The sequence below is a fragment of the Sapajus apella genome, unplaced genomic scaffold (genome assembly GCF_009761245.1).
Source record: "Sapajus apella isolate SASKATOON/1434 unplaced genomic scaffold, GSC_monkey_1.0 scaffold4, whole genome shotgun sequence".
Classification (NCBI taxonomy): Eukaryota; Metazoa; Chordata; class Mammalia; order Primates; family Cebidae; genus Sapajus; species Sapajus apella.
Window position 1 is genome coordinate 28,445,910 of NW_022436944.1, and position 23,776 is coordinate 28,469,685.

Consider the following 23,776-nt stretch of genomic DNA (forward strand, 5'->3'; position numbering starts at 1 on the left):
TGAGAGGCAGCATGGCAGAGCAAAAAGAATACTATGTATCAAGAGACCAGGCCAGAGATAATTCTAAAGTTTTATATTTTGCAGATAGAGAACACAGCAGCTGGTAATATGGAGACTGATGAGAATAAGATAGTTTGTACAGATTAGAAGAGTGGAATAGGTTCCATTTCCAACATTAAAGTTGTGCATATCGGAGAGGCCATTTAAGTGACAGACTGGCGGAATAGGTAACAGTTACATCTAGATATGCAGATTTTAAAGTAACCTATTAAAGGGAAATTGAAACTATGATGAGATGAAGTCCCTGAAACTGATGTAAAGAGAATTGGAAACCAGACACTGAATGGGGGAATGTTCCCAGAGAACAGGTTGAAAAGGAAGCAAGGTAGAAACTGAGTTAAAAAAAAAAAAAGTCCTCCGAAGAAGTTTCAAGAAAGAGAAGTGCTAAAAGCTGTACAAAGTTTAGGAGAAAAATAACTGTGAAACTACGGATTTGTTGCTTTATTAGAAGATAATTATTTCTATCCCAAAGTCTGTATAAGAACATGGCAGATACAGCATGGAACAGGGAGAAAAATACAGGCTTAGAAAAGGTTCTGAACCCATTTCCAGTATTAGCTGTGAGGCCTTCACCCTCACAATTGACTTACCCTTCCTAAGTCCTAGTTTTCCATTTGTAAGGTGAATATATACCAATATATCTTAAAATAAGAATTAGAGATAAAAATAAAACACCCAGCTTAATGTCTGGTACAGAGCAATTAAATTGTACATAGAATACATATGTTTTAAAAATCAATTTAGGATCTTTCTATTTTCAATTTCAAGAAAAGTTTAATAATCTTAAGGAGAAATAATTCTCTAACCTCATAAAGTTTTAGAATCTATTATAAATTATTTACTAAAAACTGTTAAAAAATTAGTAAGTATTTATGCACCAATTTTGTTACCTTGGACAAGTTATTTAATCATTCTGCAAAAAATGGCTAAGTATGTGAGGTAATTTACATATGTAAATTAGCTCAAATTAGCCATTCCACCACCTATATATCTTTCAAAGCATTGTGTTGTACATTATAAACACATATAATTTTTATTTGCCAATAAAAAAATAAAATAATCATTCTGTGTCTCAGTTTACTTCATCTATAAAGTATGGTAAGAACTTCCTGGCTGATATCATAAAGTTGTTCTGCAGAGCAAAGGAGATACGAAAGTGCTTGTCAAGTAGGTAGCACTACACAAAACATAATACGCTGATGATGAGGAAAATTTATTTTCCCAGAATTAGATAAGTTTCAACATCTATTCACTTTTCTTAATAATAAGAGAATGGAAGCATAACTTGCTTAGAGTTAAACCTTGCTTACCATTGAACCTTAGTTCAGTACTAAGTCTTCTAGATCTTAGTCATCAGAAAACTAGAACAAAATAGCAAGATTTTTGAAAAATAAAATTCCAGACATTTTAAATAACACATTATTTATAGTTCTAATTTAGACAATAGCTCTATTCCTTTTGTAAATTATGATACATGTAAAAGTGAAACGTACCATTAAAGCCCAAATTCCATTCACTCGTAAAGCAGGATTTTCACTCTGGGTCAATCCACAAAGTAGCTCTACAGCACCTGATTCCAAAATTGGCTGCCATTGGACAGCAAAAAGAAATCACAGCTTTAAAGTCAGGTTTACAAACTAAATGTGCATATGCCTTGGCACTTTGCTTGTGATTTCTTCCCCACCCTTACCCAATTCTAGGCAACTTTTGCAAAGCAGGGAGTGATGCAGCCATAAAAATCATACTGAGAATGGCAAAGACAATTATTTTCTCTTAAGTCCCAAAAGTTAAAAAAAAAAAAGAAAGAAAGAAAGAAAAAGAAAACAAACCAAACCAAACCACTCCATCATTTCCTTTGTTCCCTGTAGTCCTGGAGGATTCAGGAGACATCCTAGTTACCTGTACATTTCACACATAGCCTTATGATCTCATTACCTAGCTCCCCACTCTCATTGTTCTCTGAGACTCTGTCACTTTCTGCTTTATGTATATATCTTGTGCATTCCTTATAAACTCTGACTATGAAGTAATATGGTTGGTAAAGGAAATAAATATACAGGAACTTAGATAACCAAATCATCCTCCTTCCAAGCTGTCAGTCTTATTCCAAACACGCTGCAGAATTTATCTTTTAGGATATTTTCAGGACTACTTATCAATTATACAAGTAAAATAGTCCTATACTTTTACAGTCATGCCACATTTTACACCTAAAAAACCATGCTTTAGTCTAATTACTTAACTTTATTTATGATGCTTTAACAAACATGAATTTTTGGTAATTTCTAAAAAAAAATTCAAACCTTAGAGGATTAAGATTTACCATCACCAATGAATGCTTAAAGGTCACTTGTCAAGAGGATTCTATAAATGTCAGAGGCAATTCAGATCTATATACCCAGAAAAAGGGATAAACATTTCTCAACTTTATAATTTGTGATATTGTATAAATTTATTTTGAAATATGTTCAAACTTATAGAGTAGCAAAAATACAAGGAACTCTCAGTCTTTTCCCAGATCCGCCAGTTTTTCACATTTGCCATCATTGCTTTATCATCTCTGTCGTACTAGATTCCTAATCCACATTATCTACCTTTTCTGAACCATGTGAAAGTAGGATGCATACGCCATGCCCCTTTTATGCTTAATACTTCTATGTGTATTTCCTAAGAACAAGGATATTCTCTTAGCCATAGTACAGTTACCAAATTTAGGAAAGGTAATATTAAATTAATACTTTTATCAAATCTATAGTCCATATTCTTTTTTTTTTTTTAATAAAGACGGGGTTTCACCATGTTGGTCAGGCTGGTCTTGAACTCCCGACCTTAGGTGATCCCCCCGCCTTGGAGTCCATATTCTAATTTGTCAATTGCCACAAAAAATGCTCTTAAAGCATTTCCCTCCCTCACCTTGGTTCAGAATCTAGGTTTTGTTTGTTTTTGTTTTGTTTTTTTAATTTTTTGAGACAGGGTCTTACTCTGAAGCCCAGCCTGGTATATAGTTGCATGATCATAGCTCACTGCAAACTCAAATTCCCAGGCTCAAATAATTCTCCTGCCTTGGCCTCTCCAGTAGCTAGAACTACAGGTGTGTGTACCACACCTGGTTAATTTTTTAATTTTTAGTAGAAACAAGGTGTTGCTATGTTGCCCAGGTTGGGAGTTTATTTTTCAATAAAAAAAATCATATGCGTGATCCTCTGCCTGATCTCATCTACCTATTTCCTAACCAGACCCTAAATATCCTGAAGGCAGATCTGGGGCAATATAAGAGCAGTTAAGGATGATTAATGGTGGCACATTAATTAAAAACTGGCTGTGACTGGCCAGTTATCATCAGGCCAAGACCCCATCTATAAGGCAGATGGAGCTGATGAACTGAGGGAAGCTCTGGTATACTATTTTGCCTTTCTCTTCCAACAGAGTGACTACCAGTCTCTCCCTGTTTTTTCCAAGATTCCTGCTTGTTGAATAACTATTTCTGAACCACCATCTTATTTTTTTGTTTTTTAGATGGAGTCTCCCTCTTTCACCCAGGCTGCAGTACAGTGGCATGATTTCAGCTCACTGCAACCTCTGCCACCTGAGTTCAAGTGATTCTCCTGCCTCAGCCTCCCTAGTAGCTGGGATTACAAGCATGTGCCACCACCCCAGGCTAATTTTTGTATTTTCAGTAGAGACAGGGTTTCACCATGCTGGCCAAGCTGGTCTCAAACTCCTGATCTCGAGTGATCTGCCCACCTCGGCCTCCCAAAGTGCTGGGATTACAGGCGTGAGCCACTGCACCTGGCCAGAACCTCCATCTTGTTAATACTACCTTTCTTAATTACAGTCAAAGCCTACAAGTGCTATAATACAGAAAATAAATTCAACACAATGGAACTACTAAATGCACAATAAACCTGAGTTCATGATTGGGCAGATCAGAGGCATTACGACATAACAAAACCAACTTTATAAGGGTTTTCCCTCCTTCATTAAGGTATATTTTAGTTTTTCCTATTAAAAAAGGAATACATACTGAAATATTTTATAAAATGCAGAAGTGAACACCTATCCAACCTCTCCCCAAACAACTATCATTAACATTAAACATCAAAAGATGACTTCCCAATGACAGGAGTTATCTCCTTGAAATGATTCATAATTCTGGTTTACAAAATTTAGTCTTAATTAATACTATACTTTAGTAAAAAGATAGCCTGAGCATAGCTTAGTATTTGTAAGAAAAATTATTTCTTACATTCGCAGTTTGAGGCAGTGTAGATGGACTTTAAGCTGTAATATCTTTTAAATAAGCTGAATATGCTAGATGGAATAAAAAGAATAATGGGAAATAACCATATTTTAAAATGAATAATTTATTTGCACGTCCCCACCCCTATGCAATGAAACAATTCAGAAGTCGTTTTTAAACCCAACCCACAAATTTCAATGTCAACTGCTTAAAAAGTATTTGAGTAAGCTCTAGCTGGACTAGGCAAAGTCTAGGAAAAGAAAATCAATACTAACCTCTTTGCTCGGAGAGAATTCAAGAAGAAGATTACATAGCATGGAAGATGCTACCACTAGGATTTCATCTGGTGCATTTTGTAAAACCTGTGGAATTAAAAAAGGGATACTATTAACGGTTTGGAGTGATGAAGATGAGATATAAAATGACTAAATAAAAACAAGAACAATGATCTTGCAACCTGATTCTTCATATTGGAGAGATGGTTAGGAAGGATCCATTTGATACTATGTCACCTAGTGCTATAATTATGACTGACTAAGGCCCTCAAATCTATCTTGCTAAGAGAAGCTGCAGCCTCACTGGGGGCTTTTGCAGGGAGGAGACAGACACGTTAGGGAAAGATACTCTATGAAATGCTTGAAGGCCAAGGGACTGCTCTGGGGTAAGTTAGCTCATTCTACTCCATCAATCAAACCCCTTATGAATGTACAGAACGGCCTTACAGCCTGTCTTTCCTATGTGTCACTAGAATGGCTTGTTTGAGCAGGAGCACTGACGGATCAAGCAAGCTACTACTGCACAGGCAGGACAGTGTGGGAGACTGGTTCTCAGGAATGGAATCACACAGACCTTGTTCCAACCCAGACACGTCCACTAACTAGCCTGAGCCTGCATTTCTTCATCTATAAATTGAGGAAAATCAGACCTCCTTGACAGAACTATTTAGGATTAAATGTGACATGGTAAATAATAAGGGAAGTACCACAGGAGAGAAATGAGAAACAAAGACTGTTCAGATACAAATTTTGGCTCAACAACTAAATAGGTACATGTATTACTCAGATATAAAATGCTATCTGCCTCACAGGATTGTTATGAAAAATAAACAAAAAATTTTAGAATAGTAACTGGCACATACTCATGGCAGTACAAGTAAGGCTTTGAAAATGGTAATTTAGGGCCGGGCGCGGTGGCTCAAGCCTGTAATCCCAGTACTTTGGGAGGCCGAGGCGGGTGGATCACGAGGTCAAGAGATCGAAACCATCCTGGTCAACATGGTGAAACCCCGTCTCTACTAAAAATACAAAAAATTAGCTGGGCATGGTGGCGCGTGCCTGTAATCCCAGCTACTCAGGAGGCTGAGGCAGGAGAATTGCCTGAACCCAGGAGGCGGAGGTTGCGGTGAGCCGAGATCGCGCCATTGCACTCCAGCCTGGGTAAAAAGAGTGAAACCCCGTCTCTCAAAAAATACCTATTATGTGCCTGATGAAAATGGTAATTTAGTACCATAATTGCTCTTACTATCAGGCACATAATAGGTATACAGTAAACTAATTGCCATGGACCTTCACGGAACCAGAAGGCAACATAGCAGGATGACAAATGTTAGTTGCTAATTATTAGAACCTGTCCTTTCTAGATTCTAAGAGACAAGTCTTCATAAACACCACCATTTTTATGTAATAATCACTTCAACTAAATCATCTGCATCTGGGATCAGATCAGGCTCAGGCTTATGATCCCAAAAGGAGTATTAGAAGTTCTAGTTATACAAACCAGAAATGAGTAATCACAAAAAATTTCAGACAGTTAAATATATTATCTGCTTTCCTTGGCTAAACCAAGTCTGACGTTCTCAAGTTAAGAATAAGCATAAATTATAAAGTAGAGGCAGCTTGCCTAAGATATTGTGTTTTAACTCTCCTGTGGACTGTTCATTGATAAAGATCAAATTAAATCTCATATACTATGCATGCCGAGCTCTGAGTCTGTCACAACCTCCCTAAGGCCCTATTCACCCTTTCCTTGCCTTGCCCTTCCTCTATCTCTTAGGTACATCCCACCCAACCTTTAAAGTCATCTTAGCCCTTTCAGTCAGAAGTCATTCTGTCCTCCTCTGGGGTCCCATTGCCATGGTTTGTGACCTCTCTTAGGATCCTCACAACCGTCAATCTATTCAAATTATTATTATTTTTTTTTTTTTTTTAAGACAGAGTCTTGCTCTATTGCCAGGCTGGAGTGCAGTGGCACGATCCTGGCTCACCGCAACTTCCGTTTTCCAGTTTCAAGCAATTCTCCTGCCTCAGCCTCCTGAGTAGCTGGGACTACAGGCATGCACCACCACACCCGGCTAATTTTTTGTATTTTTAGTAGAGACGGGGTTTCACCACATTGGCCAGGATGGTCTCGATCTCCTGACCTCGTGATCCACCCACCTCAGCCTCCCAAAGAGCTTGAATTACAGGCGTGAGCCACCGTGCCCGGCAATCTATTCAAATTATTTGCACAATTATGCCAATCTCCCCTTCTAATAACAGTTACAGTTCCTGAAGAAATAATCTGTATCTATGGTCTAATTTATACTGGCCTGTAGCAACCCAATGGCACTGCACAAAATGGGTGCGAGCAATAATCATTTTCTAAAACTATACTACTTAGAAACACTGGTTGAAATAAGTCGGTGACTATCAAGTCTTTAAAAAGTTGCTTTGGTTGACATAATTCATTTTTGAAAATGTTCATTGTTTATAGAAATTAATTTGTTTTTATCAAGTTTTATTAGGTAACATTCACATTAGATAACATCTAATGATAAACTAAAGCAGAAGAGATCCTATAAATTTAAAAACCACTTACCTGGTGCAGTGTAAGGTATGACATGTGAAATTCAGAAGCTGACATCTAATACTGACCAAACAATTTCACCAAAATAGGAACAAAAAACAGTCACAAATAATTTTTTAAATTAAAATCCAATGCCTACTTTCTTGCAGTTTGTTAACCAACAGTTAAAAATGTGGAAAAGCAAATGGGAAAAATCAACAGATATGCAAACAGCCTCTGGACTAGAGACTAAAAAGTATCTGAAGTAAATCATTTGTTTACTTCCAAGATTTTAATACTATAGTTTAAACACAGGACAAAATTGCAGTTTGAGAGTAATTATACCCACATGTGCCCAAGTACACAAAACCCTTCTAGAATGCTCACCAGACCTTTTCCCAGAAAGAACTAAAGGGAAACCACATTATTCCATTTCTAATTTGTATGATAGAGGGCTACTGAGCTGAGCAAGCAGGGAAAATGGCCCTGGATGAAAAGGTAGTTAATTGGGGAAGCAGAAGAGCACTTAAAAAATCTTGAATTAACAATCAATAAATCAAGATCAAGCTGCTATGAAAAAGGTGCAATCTAAAAATAATAAAGAGTGGGAACAGTAAAAGAAAACACCACTTAAGTGAGGAGAGCCTTAAAAAATCCAGAAATGTTAAATCTGGCCCCAACAGTTTTGGATAAAGGATGGTGGACCTGAAATAAACTACTGCTGGTGAGAGCTGGCATACTCCATAAGCAAGTGTGTTCCAAGCATAGAAAGGTACTGATATTATAGTTGGAGAGTACGGTGTAGGTAAATAACCATTCTGAGATTTGGGGCTCTTAATGAGGTTCAGGAAGCAAAAGGGTATCAGAGAACAAGGAATATTAAGAAGAGATGACATATGTCTAATAGGATGGAAAAGAGTGAAACTCAGGAAGGTGTGCCAATGGATAAAAATGAGTCAGCCGGGCGCAGTGGCTCACGCCTGTAATCCCAGCACTTTGGGAGGTAAGGCGGGTGGATCATGAGGTCAAGAGATCGAGACCATCCTGGTCAACATGGTGAAACCCCGTCTCTACTAAAAATACAGAAAATTAGCTGGGCATGGTGGCGCATGCCTATAATCCCAGCTACTCAGGAGGCTGAGGCAGGAGAATTGCCTGAACCCGGGAGGCGGAGGTTGCGGTGAGCCGAGATCGCGCCATTGCACTCCAGCCTGGGTAACAAGAGCGAAACTCCATCTCAAAAAAAAAAAAAAAAAGAGTCAAGTTCAATGTTACATGCTGCTTAGGCATGCCCATTGAAAAGAAGTTAAAGAAAGATGCTGTTCTGATAGGCCTCATAAGACCATATTGTGACACTTGTTTAGACTGGAAAACTCTTGTAGTCCCCTGACAGCTCCTCAGTAGTGAATCATATACCCAATCTATCATTTCTTCCACTGAAGTATCTCCAGGGTTCACATGGTCTTTCCTAAGCCATTCCTACTGCTTTATTCCAGGACCTCAACACATAAATCACACACTCTGTCATTAGATGAGCCTCCTCAATGGAAGAACCATGCAGCATGTCAACTCCCAAGGCCACGGCATTGGTCGGACTCTTCCACTTTGTCCTTACCTGCCCACTGTTATATCTCATTATATCCCACTCCTCTACTACAGTCATAAAGGCATCCTTGCTGTTCCCTACACATGCCATACATAATGTTTCTCCTCATGCTATTCTGCTCCCTGGAAAAATCCTCCTGTTTTCCTCTTGCTTTCAAAGCCCACTTTATATTTTTCCCATCTGAATAGTCTCTTGCCTAGTTCCTTCTTTTTTTTTGAGATGGAGTCTCACTCTGTCGCCAGGCTGGAGTGCAGTGGCATGATCTTGGCTCTCTGCAACCTCCGCATCCCAGGTTCAAGCTATTCTCCTGCCTCAGCCTCCCGAGTAGCTGGGATTACAGGTGCATACCACCATACCCAGCTATTTTTGTATTTTTAGTACAGACAGTTTCACCATGTTGGTCAGGATGGTCTCGATCTCTTGATCTCATGATCCACCTGCCTCAGCCTACCAAAGTGCTGGGATTATAGGCGTGAGCCACCGTGCCGTGCCAGGTCAGCCTATTTCTGCCACAGTGATGCCCCTGCCCCCCAAACCTGAAGCTTTAAGCCAAAAGTAACAGATCTGTGGTAAAATGCTTTTGGTAGGCTCACTGTACCTGAAGGCTTTGCTTAGTACATACTAGGTATGCAAAAACAAAACAAAACTCTAAAAAATTAGGCTGACTAAATGCAAGTATATGATCACTTAAGAAAAAAAATGATAGACCAAAGACCAAGTAGACCTATGGTTTTGTAATATATCAGGGGGATAACATTATTAGCAGCCACTTGATGCATGCTCTAAGTCTTGATTCAGATTTATTTGCCCCGAACCTTTTTGGGGTAGACAAAAGAGGCTTGTAGAGACCTAACATCAAAGATGCTAAAAAATATCCAGGGGCCAACTAGCACTTCGGGAGGCCAAGGCAGGAAGATCACTTGAGCTCAGGAGTTCAAGACAAGCCTGGGCAACTTAGTGAGACCTTGTCTCTACTTTAAAAAATCAAAAAAATTAGCCAGGTATAGTGGCACATGCCTGTAGTCCCAGCTACTTGGGAGGCTGAGATGGGAGACTCACTTGGGTTGGCGGGGGTGACCCAAGGCTGCAGTGAGCCGTGATTGAGCCACTGCACTCCAGCCTGTGTGACAGTGTGAGATCCTGTGCCTATTAAAATAAAAAAAAAATCCAGGGATTGCTAAAAGACTAAGAACCACACATTATCTCTGTAAATGGCAGATTCCTTTGCTTTTCAGAACTAAAAATTACAAGGATAATTCTGGATATAAGGTTAAGGTGTAATATTAAACAAACAGAGAGATCAGGTGAGTAACTAAAGCTTAGTTAAATTAAAAGAAAATCTGGCCTGTAGTTCCGCTTCATACATGAAGCATTTGTAGACACTCAGAACATCAGATTTAAGAAGATAAGTGTTCAAAATACTCTGCACAAAAATCAGACCTACTCCTAGACTAGGGAGTACTGTTAACTGGCTCAGCTCACTCTAGGCTTTGCGAATATGGCTGTTACTAGCTGATCCTTTCTTCTTACCTTCATTAAAGGTTTCCACACAGCATGATCCTGGAAACTGGTTCGAAGCTGCTGCACAGATCTGGATAAACTGTGCAAACATCTACAAAGAATAATCAAAATTAGCTTCATAAGAAACCAAAACTCTTACTTTTCAAACAAACTCGTTGGCATTTCACAATGACTAATGTACACTTCAAGCATGTCTATATTGTTAAGCGAACTACATCAGATCACTTCATGGGGTTTGGAGGCTAGGCTCTCTGTTAAGACAATGGTATACACTCTATGAATTCACCTGAGCGCATTTTTTTGAGGAACATTTGTAGTCTGTGTTTACTCAGTGAAGGACCAGAAAGGAAACAGGTTAACACGGCAAAAGGTTTTTATTCAGACCATTTAAAGCTCATACCTGACGGCAGCTAACCGCACCTTGACACTAGACTCAGACAAGCCAGTCACAATTCGGTCCATCATATTTTCAGTCTCAATGATCTGGAGAAAAAGGTTAATGCTGCATAAATAACAACATGAAGGTGACAAACTTCACTGCTTGTAAATGCAAGTATGTTAACATCCATTAAAAGTTTAATGTTGTTTTTGGCAAGTTTTTACCTCTCGAACAATCATCTTGCGGTGGGGGCAGGCAGCTCATCAGAAAGGTAGGTCTAGCCCACTAAGGACCTGCCAGGCTGAATGACAGGCGTAAGGGGGCAAGTTATGTTTGTTTATTTTTAAAGACATTTAAAACAAAAATTAAATGGTATCAATATTGCAGAGGTGTTGGATAAACAATCTTGAGAAAAAGTAAAAGAAATAAATGAACTCTCATTGGGCAGGTTCCTTCCAGAGTGAGGTTTTAAAGAAATCACAGTCCATGCTCAGCCCTCATGAAATCAAATCTGGGCTTCTGACGGAGCCACCCTGTGGCTACTTTCTTACCAACTGACTGAAACTAAGTTTCATATTTAGACAAGTAACCCTTGCCATCTTTCACTATAGCACTAACTACTCTACATATAATCACTATATCATTATAATCATGAAGCTTTATTGTTTCAACTTAAAAATAAGGTAACCTGCAATTTGCCTTCATTAAGCAATGTCTAGATGCAAAATAAATAGTGTGTGAGGGAAAGTGAATTTGACTTGTGTGGGCCTATGGAAAAATAGCCTTTTCATATTAGAATAAAGTACTCATGACATCACAACACAAATATTAACAAAAACATTTGTTGAGTTCTTCTATGTGTCAAGCATTGTGCGAAGCATGTCAAATTACCCAGTTTAACCCTCACTTTTCTGTAGGCATTATTCTGGATAGTACAGAGCTTTCTTATAATCACAGAGCTGAGATACATGCCCTGACCTCCTGAGTCCATAGGCTCAGACACACTTGTAACAGCCCTGGTTAAAGTAGTCCTCTTGTACTCACCAGGTAGTTCCCAATATGGGCAACTCATTAATGGGAGTCATTACTCTCACCTGGGAGAATACCTGGACCAATAGATCTTAACCTTGGTTGGCCTTGCAGAAGAATTACCTGGGGAGATTTTTTTTTTTTTTTAATCCTTATGTTCAGGCCATACAGCAGACCAATTAAATTAGATTATCCAGGGTCAGGTCTAAGCATCTAATTTTTTTTTTTTTTTTAATCTCCTCAGGTGACTCCAGTACACAGCCAAGGTTGAAGATCACTGACCTAGACTAAAATGAGAGGATTCAGAAGGCTGACCTAAGAATACAAGAGAGTGGGAAATCTCAGGATGTTTCAGCTAAACAGGAAGAGAAGAAAATATTGTTAAAATTAACAATGATCAGGGAAAATATCAACTATTAGGAACAGGGAACCACATTTCAGCTGTAGGTTAGGAATGTTAATTTTTACCAGTTTCCAAAAATATTTTATATATTGATCTACTCCTCACCCCAGATCAAACCTAATCCCATTCTTACTTATATGAACAACCACTCTCGGTCCTCATTGTCACCTCTAGTCCCTAAACTCCTCCCTTTCTCAGTCTACCTACTTCCTTCGACTCTCTTACAGCTTTTCCCCCTGGCATGGATGTCCTGCTCAGACACTCCACTTAGGAGACCGATTCACTTTCTCACTATCCTCCCACCACTCATTACTCCTGCTCCAGATCCCAACTGCTGATATTGCAGCCTTAGAAAAATCACCACACATGGCTGACTGTCCTTTCAGTGTAAGCAATCTGACCTCAGCAGCACCCTCACTGCTGGTTGACCAGCTTTTACCCCCGCTGCAGATGTCCATATTCCCTATGGTAGCTACCTCTTACTTGAAATTCTTCCTGCCTTCCCCCATGCTATCAGCCACTGTGTGCCTACCTCATCTTTGTAGGGACCTTGCTTTACTTTGGGGACACATGTTGCAATGTCCCACTTCTGATGAAAAGTCTACATACTTTTGCTTTTTTCTTTACTCTTGTTGAGGCTGGGTACTTCAAGCTCAAAGGCCTTCTACCTTGATCCAAAAACTACCTTTCCATAACATTCTCACATCTTTACTCTGCCCTATGTCCCATTTCAATTGTGTTTAAAAGACGTTAACTGCCCAAACTTTAACCTCTTGAAGCTAGTCCTCTCCCTGCTTCCCATCTTTACATGGGCATATATCCAATAAATGCTCTGTCCATCTCCATCTCTTACTCTACTTATAAAATAATGCTGTGACTTCAAAACCAACTCAGTATGGGGAATTTTCTAGTCTAAAGTTCTGTCCTAGAGTTCTTTCCTGACCTCTAACTCCATAATACTGATTGCCTAATAAATATGACATGGATGTTCAGTGGAACTTCCAATCTATTATGTCCCATACTGCATTTGTCCTCCTACTCTCCCAGTTTTAGCTAAACCTGCTTGTTCCCTGTGTCTTTCTGTTTTTGCTAATGACATTTTAACATTCTCCCTGCCACCCAGGAACTACATTTGTGCTAAGTTTGATTCCAGCTCTTCCTCCCTTACAACACAAAACCAAAACAATTTACTCAGCACTATACCTTATATTCATTCCATCACCTTTCACATTCCATTAAACTAGGTGGAACCTTATTACTATTCCCTTGAGGGTCATAGTTAGTGTTTTCTCCAAATTACCTAATCTTCTGTGGTACAGCAACCATCAGAGACTGGTTGGTTGGGTTACTTCAATCACGTACTAGTCACTGTTCTTGAAACAGACAAGGCCAAATCAGCACCTTCAGCATGGGAAGGAAACAAAAGCCTAGGACAAAAGTTTCAGGCAGTGGAGAGCTAGATGCCTATGCCTGAAAGATCCTGCTGGCTTGGGAAACTATTTTTACTTAAGAATGAGAAGTAACTTGGAGGAAACAACTGCTTGTACTGGACCTAGTTACATCATCAGAGAATGTGGTGGCAGTAGGAGTATGGATGGATTGAACACATGGTTACTCTCCAGGAAGAACTGAGAAACATTATTAGCATTAGCTCCAGATGCTTGCCCTGGCTGTGGCCAAGACTTAAAAGAGGTTTCTAGATAAAGTTTCCAGGCTACATTCAACAAAAGATGTAAATCTACCAAAGAACAGGAATGGTGTAGCAATCATGTAGGCATTTAATAAAATATATCTCAGTATAGCCATAGGTCACAAATCCCTGAAATTGCATAGCACCAAGAAAAATCCAAATTCCACACAAGAGATGGGACAGAACATTCTACAAGCTTAGTATGGGTAAAAGTCCAGACTATTCTTCTTCCCAAAGTTAGGAAGGTGGATATCAAAGAACCTGTGGAGAGGGAATAGGATGATGATCAGAAATAAAATGAGTAGGTAGCCAGCCTAGTGGGTGAAGCTGGGGAAATGGAATGCTATGGAGCGGATCTGCTGTATAATCTTGGGAAACTGACTTTACCTCTCTAGGCCTTCAGTAAAATGAGGAGATGGAGCAATGATTATTTTATCTCCAATCCTTTGTAATCAGCAGGTGAACAAGGATCATGTTAGTCAGTCTGGGCAAAACTATTATGTTTAGAAGGAACATGGGAAGAAGGCAGGTGAGGAGAGGCTGGAGAATGTTTCAGGTCTAGTCAGAATATTAAAAATCAGGGAGAAGGCAAGCAAAGGCAAATGGCACAGCTTCTACTTGCATTTCTATAATTATGTATTTAGTAAATATATGAGTGCCCAGGAGTGTCAGGCATGGTTTTGCAACTCAAAGACAAAATAGTGAGGAAGAGAAAGCCCTTGCTTCTACCAAACTCACAGTATTGAATAAGCAAGCACAATTAAGTGTTTCAGTGCTATAGTGCTTGATTTCATGGTAGTAAGAGCACCTTAGGAATGACAAGGACCATAGGGCCATAGGCTGAAACAAGCATCTACAAAGGGAAGGTAGGAAGACATCCTCTCAAGAATACAAGTTTTACAATCTAGGACAGTGGAAAATCGTTAGAGCTCAATCACTGTAACATTAAGAGTGTAGCTTAGTCCTTTCTTTTAAAGTTTCTAGGGGTACATGGTGTCTGATACTTTGGTGACAGTATAGCTATAAGGTGGCTGGTAAACACTTTCCCAGTCAGGACATAAAACGATCTGGAGGTGTCTTCCTTTCAGGCAAAAGTTGACCCTTCTTAGACCATAGTCTATCAGGATGTCTACAGTAGAAGGCCTAAATTTGTAACAGAACTTGTCATGGAGAGAATTCAGTAACCCTGCTACAGCTCTAGAAAGCACACTACTTGAATCTCTAGTCCACCTTCTCCTTCAAGATAGGAGTCTGGTAGTGAGAGTGAAAATAATACAAAATTAAAATGTAAACTTTGAATTCCAAAAGGGTATGCGCAATATGATCTAACCAAAGTTTTGCAAACTTGAGGGCATGGAGACCATCTGTATACGGATCCAAAGGGCCTTATAGTGAATACACTGAGGACAAAAATGTAATCACAAGACAGGAAAAAGTTTGGAATCCAGTCCAGAGAAAAAGTTTGCAGGTCAGCAGGGAAGGAGCTGGTAGTAGCTGCTGCCACAGCCCTCTGACCCATAGGAAGGTTTAACAGTGCACCAGACAGCTTTTCAAACATGGGGTTGGAAAGCCAAGAGCAACAAAACATGTTCTCCTTGGTGCCTTTTAACAACCCCAGTACCATGCTCCACAGCCTTGATATGATGGAGGGTGCCATGTCCTAGCACCCTGCAAAGGCATCTTAGGTCCTTCCAGGATGTAAGAGCAATGCCAAGTAAAGCTGGAAGTTGTTCTCCCTCATGGTTCTTGTTGGAGACTCCTTGCCATAGCTCAGCAAATATGCCCTGTGGCACAGATGGTTGGATCTGCTAAAAAAGAGACAGTGCCCTCTGTTACACAGATACTGTGCGCAGCCAGAAGGGGTACTTTTAGTAGATTGAATCCTAGGAGTGGAGGAGGCCATATTTCTTTCTAGGCTTTTCTAAGGGCCTGGACTGTAAACTTAACTACAGAATTAAATCACATAAAAAATGTTGCATAAACTGACCGTTTTAGGTCAATGGACCAGGTGTTGTATACCTCCCTGCTGGTGTCTTTAGTTTTTATAACATGCTTTTGTGCAACTGTCTCTTGCATTGTGACTCTTGCAGGAGTGGATAAGGATCTATTACAAAAGGATCCGAGCACCCTGTTGTTGGCAAGACTTTCATGACTGGTGGGAAAGAGGAACACTCAGTCCAGAGGATCTTGGGGGAAAATGCAGAATCCAGATAATACTAAGGTGGTGGTTTTTGGTATACACAGGAACTCCGACACCTTAAGAATGGGCCTTTCACTACAAGGGAACTTCCCAGCGCTCTATGAGCTCTAGTGGATCCACAATTTAGCTGTGGCCAGGACATAAACCATCTTTTCCTCTGAGCACATGAAGAACTAAAAGAGTCAGAGATATGGTCTTTGAAAAAGCAAAACAAACTATTCTTCCAGCTTTATCCAGGATGAAACTTTCTTCAGATACTAGAAAAACTTCAGCTTCAACTGTGTAGAAACCAGGTCAAGCAAAATATGTGGAAACTGAAACCAGGTAGATTCTTGGTGGTGTTGGCAAACTTCTCAGACTATTTAAAGTGTGAGGGTTGTGGGGGGGAGGGGAGTGTCAAGGGAGTTGGTGGCAAAGTGGGCTCTCTCTTAACATCAATCACTTATGTGAATGTGCACAATAGCCAGTCAAATACAACCTAATTCCAAACGGACTTTTTTGAAAGTTTCCAGAGAAAGTTTTAATGGATTATGAATAATAACAAGACAGAACTAGCCAGAAAGACTAAGGACCTGGAATTAAACTTTGAAAGTCATAAGTAGTAGCCATTTAAGATCTAAGTGGATAAGGTATCAAATTCAGAGTCTAGTTAAAGCAGGAGGGACTAAGCAGCCAAGCAGGGTGCAGGGTGCAGCACAAGGAGGTCAGAGAGTAGGTCTGGCAAGGAAAAAGGATGTATAACAGAGACTGGACCTGCTGGGTGTGGATGGCAATGCTTTAGTCTCATAGTGTCAATAGAGACAAGTCCCAGGGCACACACTTGAGTCTTCCGTAGCAGGATCATTTATTTGAGGTTTTGTTCCTCACTTGAATTTTTTTTTTTTTAAGGAAATGAGCACTATAAGCCCAAGATCTCATGTCAGCGCCATCAAGATAGTAGTTTTGGAAATAGCGAAGAGACTAGGCAAGAAAAAGAAGGGCCATAAAGCAACAAGGCAGATACTAGAATGAAATAAGCATGTACAACCAGTTATCTGGGTAGACTGAGTAAAACCAGTAGGAGTCAGGGGAGAGATTCATTCCCCAAAAGGGAAAACCAGTCTTTCCCTAGGTTTTAGGAAGTGACCATGTGATTTCATAAGATGATCACAGGATACTTGAAAACATGATGCCATATACATCATGGAAATGCTTGAGCACCTAATATGTATTATTCCTGAGTATATCCTCATACCATTTATCCTTTATTAAAACAAAGCAAAGCAAAAATAAACCAAAGACCAAAAAATAAATCCAAATCCCAAATCTCCAACAGTGCATGGTCTACCATGAATCAAGTAAGGGCAGCTGCAGTGCTTGCTCCTAAATCAGTTCAACTGGAAAACCAATTCTCTTACTCCATCCTCTTAATGCAGTGGACATAACTATTTGAAAGAACTAAACACATTTGTGTCTGTTCATTTTTAAGTTGAATAATGTTAATATCTGAAGAGGTCTCAGAAATTGTATCTGAGGTCTTTGCAGTTCAGAAAGATTAAGCCACTGGTCCAGGTTCTTCAGGCAAACTGCAGCAGAACAGCCTGAGCACCTCCCTGACCCCCCAGGTTTTCTTACTTCCACTGTGAGGTTCTTTCTACTCGCTATGTCATAAGAATGAGATTTTTTGCTTAGCCTTAATAACTAAATTGAGATCTGACTTTGAAAACAGGGGAAGAGGAAAAGAACTATAAAAAGTTATCATTGCTGTAGAAACCACAGACTATATACTGACATCTAGAGCCAATAAAGATTAGTATACTATAGTTGGTAAGAGAGGACATCATTAATAAACTAAACAAGAAGGGAAATAAGATACACTTTACACGACCTCCCAGAGAGAAAATGGCAAATCAACAATTCAGCTTTGGTTAGGGGTACAAATGGCAAAGGTCAGAGAGGATGTTAGCCAGTGAAAAGATAAGCCAAGAAAAACTGGGAAGAAACCACAGAGTTCCACTGAGATTTCAACTCATCTGACCTCCATCCATTTTAGCATCAGGACCTAGCTTTAGCATAGTAACCAAATGGAACCAATATTCTACTGTCCTTAGCCACAAGTTCCATTCATCTGTTGTGAATAAAAACTGTAGGGTTTCCCATCCATACCCAGTTATGTAATAACTGGGGGTTTCCCATCCATACCCAGTCTGTGCCACTGCTCCAATGTAAGATTTTTGAACCTTTTCCTCTAGCAAATAATTTTTAAAGTAAAAAGCAGTTTTGTTTTGTTTCTTCTTTTCATTCATTTTTTTTTTTTTTTTTTTTTGAGATGAACTCTCACTCTGTCACCCAGGTGAGGTCTCAGCTCACTGCAATCTCCGCCTCCTGGGTTCGAGCGATTCTCCCACCTCAAGCCTCCTGAGTAGCTGGGATTATAGGCGCACACCACCACACCTGGCTAACTTTTGTATTTTTAGTAGAGACAGGATTTCACCATGTTGGCCAGGCTGGTCTTGAACTCCTGACCTCACATCTACCTACCTTGGCCTCCCAAAATGCTGGAATTACAGGCGTGAGCCACTGCGCCCAGGCTTTCTTCTTTTCTAAGTGAGAAAAAGCTGTTCAGCTTCTCTTAGAACAGATCACTGGTGAATATATCATATTTTGGGGTCTCAGTAAACATTTGACCAAGTATTTCTTCCCTCCTCTCTTTCATTGCTATCCACTCCCACATGTCTGTCAAATTTCTCTAACACCATGTTCCTGAGTCAACAGAACTATGTTTGGGAGGCATGGGGTGGGAGGAAATAGTCTATCTTCTCTCAGCTGAAGACCTAAAAACCCATCATCTAAGAGATGGTCTGCAGGGCCTCTTTTTGGTCCTTTCTCTTAAAGGTACTGAATTAAATCAGCATCTAGCCTCTCCTGTAGACCTGCCTGCCTGTCTGGGAGCTGGGAGCTGTATCACTTCCCTTTAGGTATAGAAGATAAAGAAGAGGGGTACTTATTGTGGGTCCATTCTTAAGTTTCTATATTTCATTTTTGATTTTAAGCCTTATGATTTTTTGTCATTTATACCTGTGGTCATTTACATTTTTTATTTTTTTACTAGCTGGAAAAGTCGTTTATGTTAAATGTTCAGAAAAAACATTAGAAGAACGTTCTAAACTTTTCTATACTTTGTGGAAAAGCGGGAGCTTTCTCTTGAGTCGACTTTTCCTTTCCCCAAAATTAAAGGTATAAACATATTACATCAGAAATACTTATGCTGTAGAAAATTAGATCAATACTTCTATCAAAAAATATTTCTCTAGTATGAGTTCAATTTCATGAAGTTTAATCATTAGCTTAATGGCAGAATACAGCCTAAACAGCCACTGAATTATACTTGTAACACATCAATAAAACCATTATAAATTAGGATGCAAATAACTGAGACTTCCATCTCTCTCCTTCTATTTGCCATCCTGGGGACATGAATGATTCACTGCCCCAGGAACTGCACAGCACAACGGCTGTTCAGCCCCCATTCCTCTATATAATACACAGCCACATACCTCATAGTTTTTATTATCCTAAAGGTTAGCTGGCTAAAGTTTCAGGTCAAAGAGCACACAAATTACTCAAAGGATAAAAGTATTACCCCTACAATATGCCAGGTACTGCCTTTATGTAGCTTACATTCTAGTGACAACCACTGACAAAGGAGTAACCCATTAACAGATTCAAGGATTTCAAAATGTTGCCTGAAGTTTAATTCTATTCCTATAAAGAAGCTGTCTACAGAATAAAATGCTGGAATAGTATCTTGATACATAAGTCTGGATACTTCCTCTCTAGAACAAAATATAATCATATTGAGACAGCATCCTTAGAAAAACATTTAAAATTAATGCAGAAGGGACATGGATATGCAGGTCCCTCCTTTTCTATAGGTTAAAACTTCTGAACAATTGATTTTAGTATTTTAGAACATGAGAAATCTTCCAAATAAACTTCTTTATTAAAAGAGGGAATCTTCCAGACTCATTCATAATAGGCTATTTCAATTACAGTCATATCTTAATCAGATCTGAGTGCATTATTCATGGCAAAACTGGCTTTCAACGTGGACAAGACTTTTATACACACAAGGCTCTGGAATTACTATATAGCAATTTAGTGTCTCATCTCCCTAACTACATTAAATTGTAAGTATTCACAAAGTACATGCCAGTCTTCTGCTTCATTCTGAGCACACAGGAAGTACATCATCAATGTTACATATGAGTGAGCAGATGAATTAAAGCATCTCATTACCCACTTAGTACCAAAAGCTATGTGAGAGAAATGAATCTAATACTTTGCAAACAGCTAAGACAACTATTAATCTATATACTAAGTTCTCTCAATTTTAGCATTTTCTTTTCAGACTAATCGTATACTCTTTTGTAAAATTTCTTGCCATTTTATGTCATAATTTGGGTCTGATAACAGTATTTAACTTAACATGTGTAAAGTGATGTAACAGTTAAAAACATAGGCTATGAAAAGAAAAAAATCATAGGCTATAGAGTCAGAGAGACTGAGATAAGACAGAGACTCTACCACTTACTAGCTGGGTGGCCTTGGTCAAATTGCTGATTTCCTGATCTGCAAAAACTATCTCATAGGGTGGAATGAGGATTAAGGGAGAGAATGTGCTAATGCTTAGCACAGGGTCTAGCACATTGTGGGTGCTCAACAAATGGTAGTAGTTATATTTCTGTTGCATATGGTTTCTCAGATTCTGATGACTTAAGTATCTGAATTATATGATTTTTGCATGCCCCAGACCTCCTAACACAACGCCTTATATTTAGCAAAGGCTTAATCGATATTTGCTTAATAATTGAACTAGATTTTTTTTTTTCTCTCGAGCATAGTGAAAAATCTTATTCAGGCAATCTTGCTAATAACCAATACACAGAACCCAATAGAATTTCTAATCATAACCCAAAGCCACAGTTTTAATCTAATTTTTCTAGGGGCTGTAACATGCCCAAATCATTACAACAAGGAATCAGTATGTAGAAAAGTAGCCTGTGACAATGTCTACTGTCAACAACTGATAATGTCTTTCCTCAGAAAGTCTGACAATTGGCTTCTCCCTCTTCTGGTCAGGGACCTCTTTCTTCCTATATGCCAGTATACACAGGCATATGGGAAGTTTGGTATTTCACCAAAATGGTTTATGAGAGTTTCTACTTAGCTATGCAGTATTAGCACAGGGTGGGCATACTTTTTCAGGCCACGCAGTAAATATTTTAGACTTTGTGGGCCATACAATTCTGTCACAACTACTCAAACTACTCAACTTGCCTTGGTAGTACAAAACAGTCAAAGTCAACACATAAACCAACAAGGCCGTACAGCAACATAACCTTATGGACACAAACTTGAGTTTAATTTCCTTTTCATATGTGTCAGGAAACATTCTTCTTTTAATTTTTCCCCAACCATCAAAAAATGCAAAAACCATTTTTATCTTGCAAGCTATAGAATTTTAATGCAGGTAATAGTATCCACAGGTTGTAGTTTACCAATTCCTATGCTAGCATTTTAATCATAGGAAAGAGTATAGCAACAATCCCCAATTCTTATCACAATCCTAATCTTTTCAAGGTCTACTATTCCATAAATATTTAATTATTCCAAACATTTCATTCATTTCCTGAAATAATCTTCTTGAAAATCCAACTAAGTCACAAATTTTAGATTTATAGATCTAATAAAGATATTTTAGCCCATTTCTTGGTGTATATAACATCTGTCTTTTAACTAGAAAATAAACAATAAAACAACCAACTTGTACATCATACTTTCAATGGCTTAAGCAAAGGACATACCACAAATGGTATAACACTCAATTTTATATCTCCATTTAATGAAACTATGAAATAAAAATTCATTATTTTATAAATACCTCTATTATGTATATAGCATTATCACTCCCAGGTTTGCTTCTTTCAGTATGTTGAAGGCCAAAGGTCTCAATATTGTGGGCAAGTGGCAAAACCTGGTCCTGTCAGGGTTATTTCTTTAAAAATACTTACCATTGTGAATGAATGTTGCAAGGTTCACATAAAATTCTTTGGTGGATTTGCTTTAAGAAGATAACTAAAAACTTAACCAAAGTTTGAGGCAAGAAATTACGAATTCCAAATGAATTTGTTGCTATTCAGTAGCAGAGCCAAGTCCTGAAGGATGCTACTTCTGTGGTACTATGGAAAACCTTCAAAATGTACAAGGTGTTTGTTTCAATGTGCAGGCTAAGGCTTAGAAATAATTCCTTGCATCTGCCTGATTTCATGGTAGAGACAAATACAAAATTCTGATGCTGTGTCTTTTAATGACCATTTAGAATCATTAAACTTTGCAAAATATTTAACAATATAAATTCACAGTACATTTATATTGTTACCCAGAAGATCAACTAGTAATAAATAAAAATGTTCAAAGTGAATGCATGCTCACCAATTTTTTTTTTTTTTTTTTTTTTGAGACAAGAGTCTTACTCTGTCACCCAGGCTGGAGTGCAGTGGTGCAGCAGTGTGACGGTGTGATCATGGCTCACTGCAGCCTCAACCTTCTGGGCTCAAGTGAACCTCCCACCTCAGCCTCCCAAGTAGCTGGCACCACAGGCGTGTGCTACCACACCTGGATAATTTTTGTATTTTTTTTGTAGAGATGGGGTTTCGCCATGTTGCCCAAGGCTGGTCTTGACTCCTGAGCTAAAGCAATCCTCCTGCCTAAGCCTCTTAAAGTGCTATGATTACAGGCGTGAGCCACCATGCCCAGCCAGCAATCTTTAGAGATAGCAGAATATATTAAGAAAGAGTGACCTAATTTACAAATACGCTTTAAAATCTTACAGCATTGAAAATACAGAAAAAAATTACATTGGTTCGAAATGTGAACATATACTTTTGGGATATGGTTTCATATGAATGATGACTCTGAAGAAATGACATCCATGACAACCATGAACAGTAATACTTAGGTGATCAAAGTTAAATAGATTTTGGCCTCCTTACTTTTCTTAAGACATCTATTATCTAAGATTTTAACTAATTATTAATACATTTTGGAGGGTATGCTATGATAATAGTTTTAAAAATTAGTATTTTAAATTTTAAAATAAAATTATCAAACAAAAAAGACATCTTGTTATCAGAAAATACTCTCCAGAAAGGGATTATGTTTCTAAAAGATAACTTCTTTTACTGGAATAATTTAAAGTTTTAGAAATTTATAGCATAAAATCACTTTCTTGATTGCAAACCTCTTATTTACACCTTCAATGTTGGTCATCTTTTCTTTTAATATGCTTAAAAATATACTTTTTAAATCTTCCAATGAATTACTTAGATATTCTAAGAAACACTTCCATTTATTGAGCACCTATTATGTGGTAGACACTGTGCTAAATATTTTAAGTACATTAAATCACATATTTACAATGACTGCAGTTATAACTTCCTTTGCTAGGAAAAAGGATAGAAGACAAATTCTTTTTCATTGCTTTCCTTTTTTTCTTCTGCCTATACTTCTCAAAAAAAAAAAAATTAAAAATTTCACTCTTGGCTTTCTTCACATGTCATATAAAGCCATTGTGATTGGACAATTTTTTTCCTTTAAGAAACAAAAGCTTAAGAGTTCATGTTTTCAATTCTTGAAAATGTAAAATGAAAAGCATTTAGAAAGCATTTAAAATAACAAAAAATTGAGCTATTAAATTCCAAATTGACTCAAGGATAGCTCCATGGATAAACATGTCTATTTTAATTGGTTCTAAATACTTCTCTGAGCCCTCAGCAAATTCTTA

General features: G+C 38.4%; 1 protein-coding gene across 5 annotated transcripts in view; it reads right to left on the bottom strand.

Annotated features, from left to right (window-relative positions):
• ARMC8 (armadillo repeat containing 8) overlaps positions 1-23,776 on the bottom strand; it is a 113,216-nt gene that overhangs the window by 26,181 nt on the left and 63,259 nt on the right. For all 5 annotated transcript variants that reach the window (XM_032265339.1, XM_032265310.1, XM_032265320.1 and 2 more), the window contains 4 exons: positions 10,651-10,733; positions 10,260-10,341; positions 4,576-4,662; positions 1,554-1,646 (listed from right to left, as the gene is read on the bottom strand). In XM_032265339.1, coding sequence (XP_032121230.1) covers positions 1,554-1,646; positions 4,576-4,662; positions 10,260-10,341; positions 10,651-10,733 — 345 coding nt within the window. The remainder of the gene's footprint in view (positions 1-1,553; positions 1,647-4,575; positions 4,663-10,259; positions 10,342-10,650; positions 10,734-23,776) is intronic.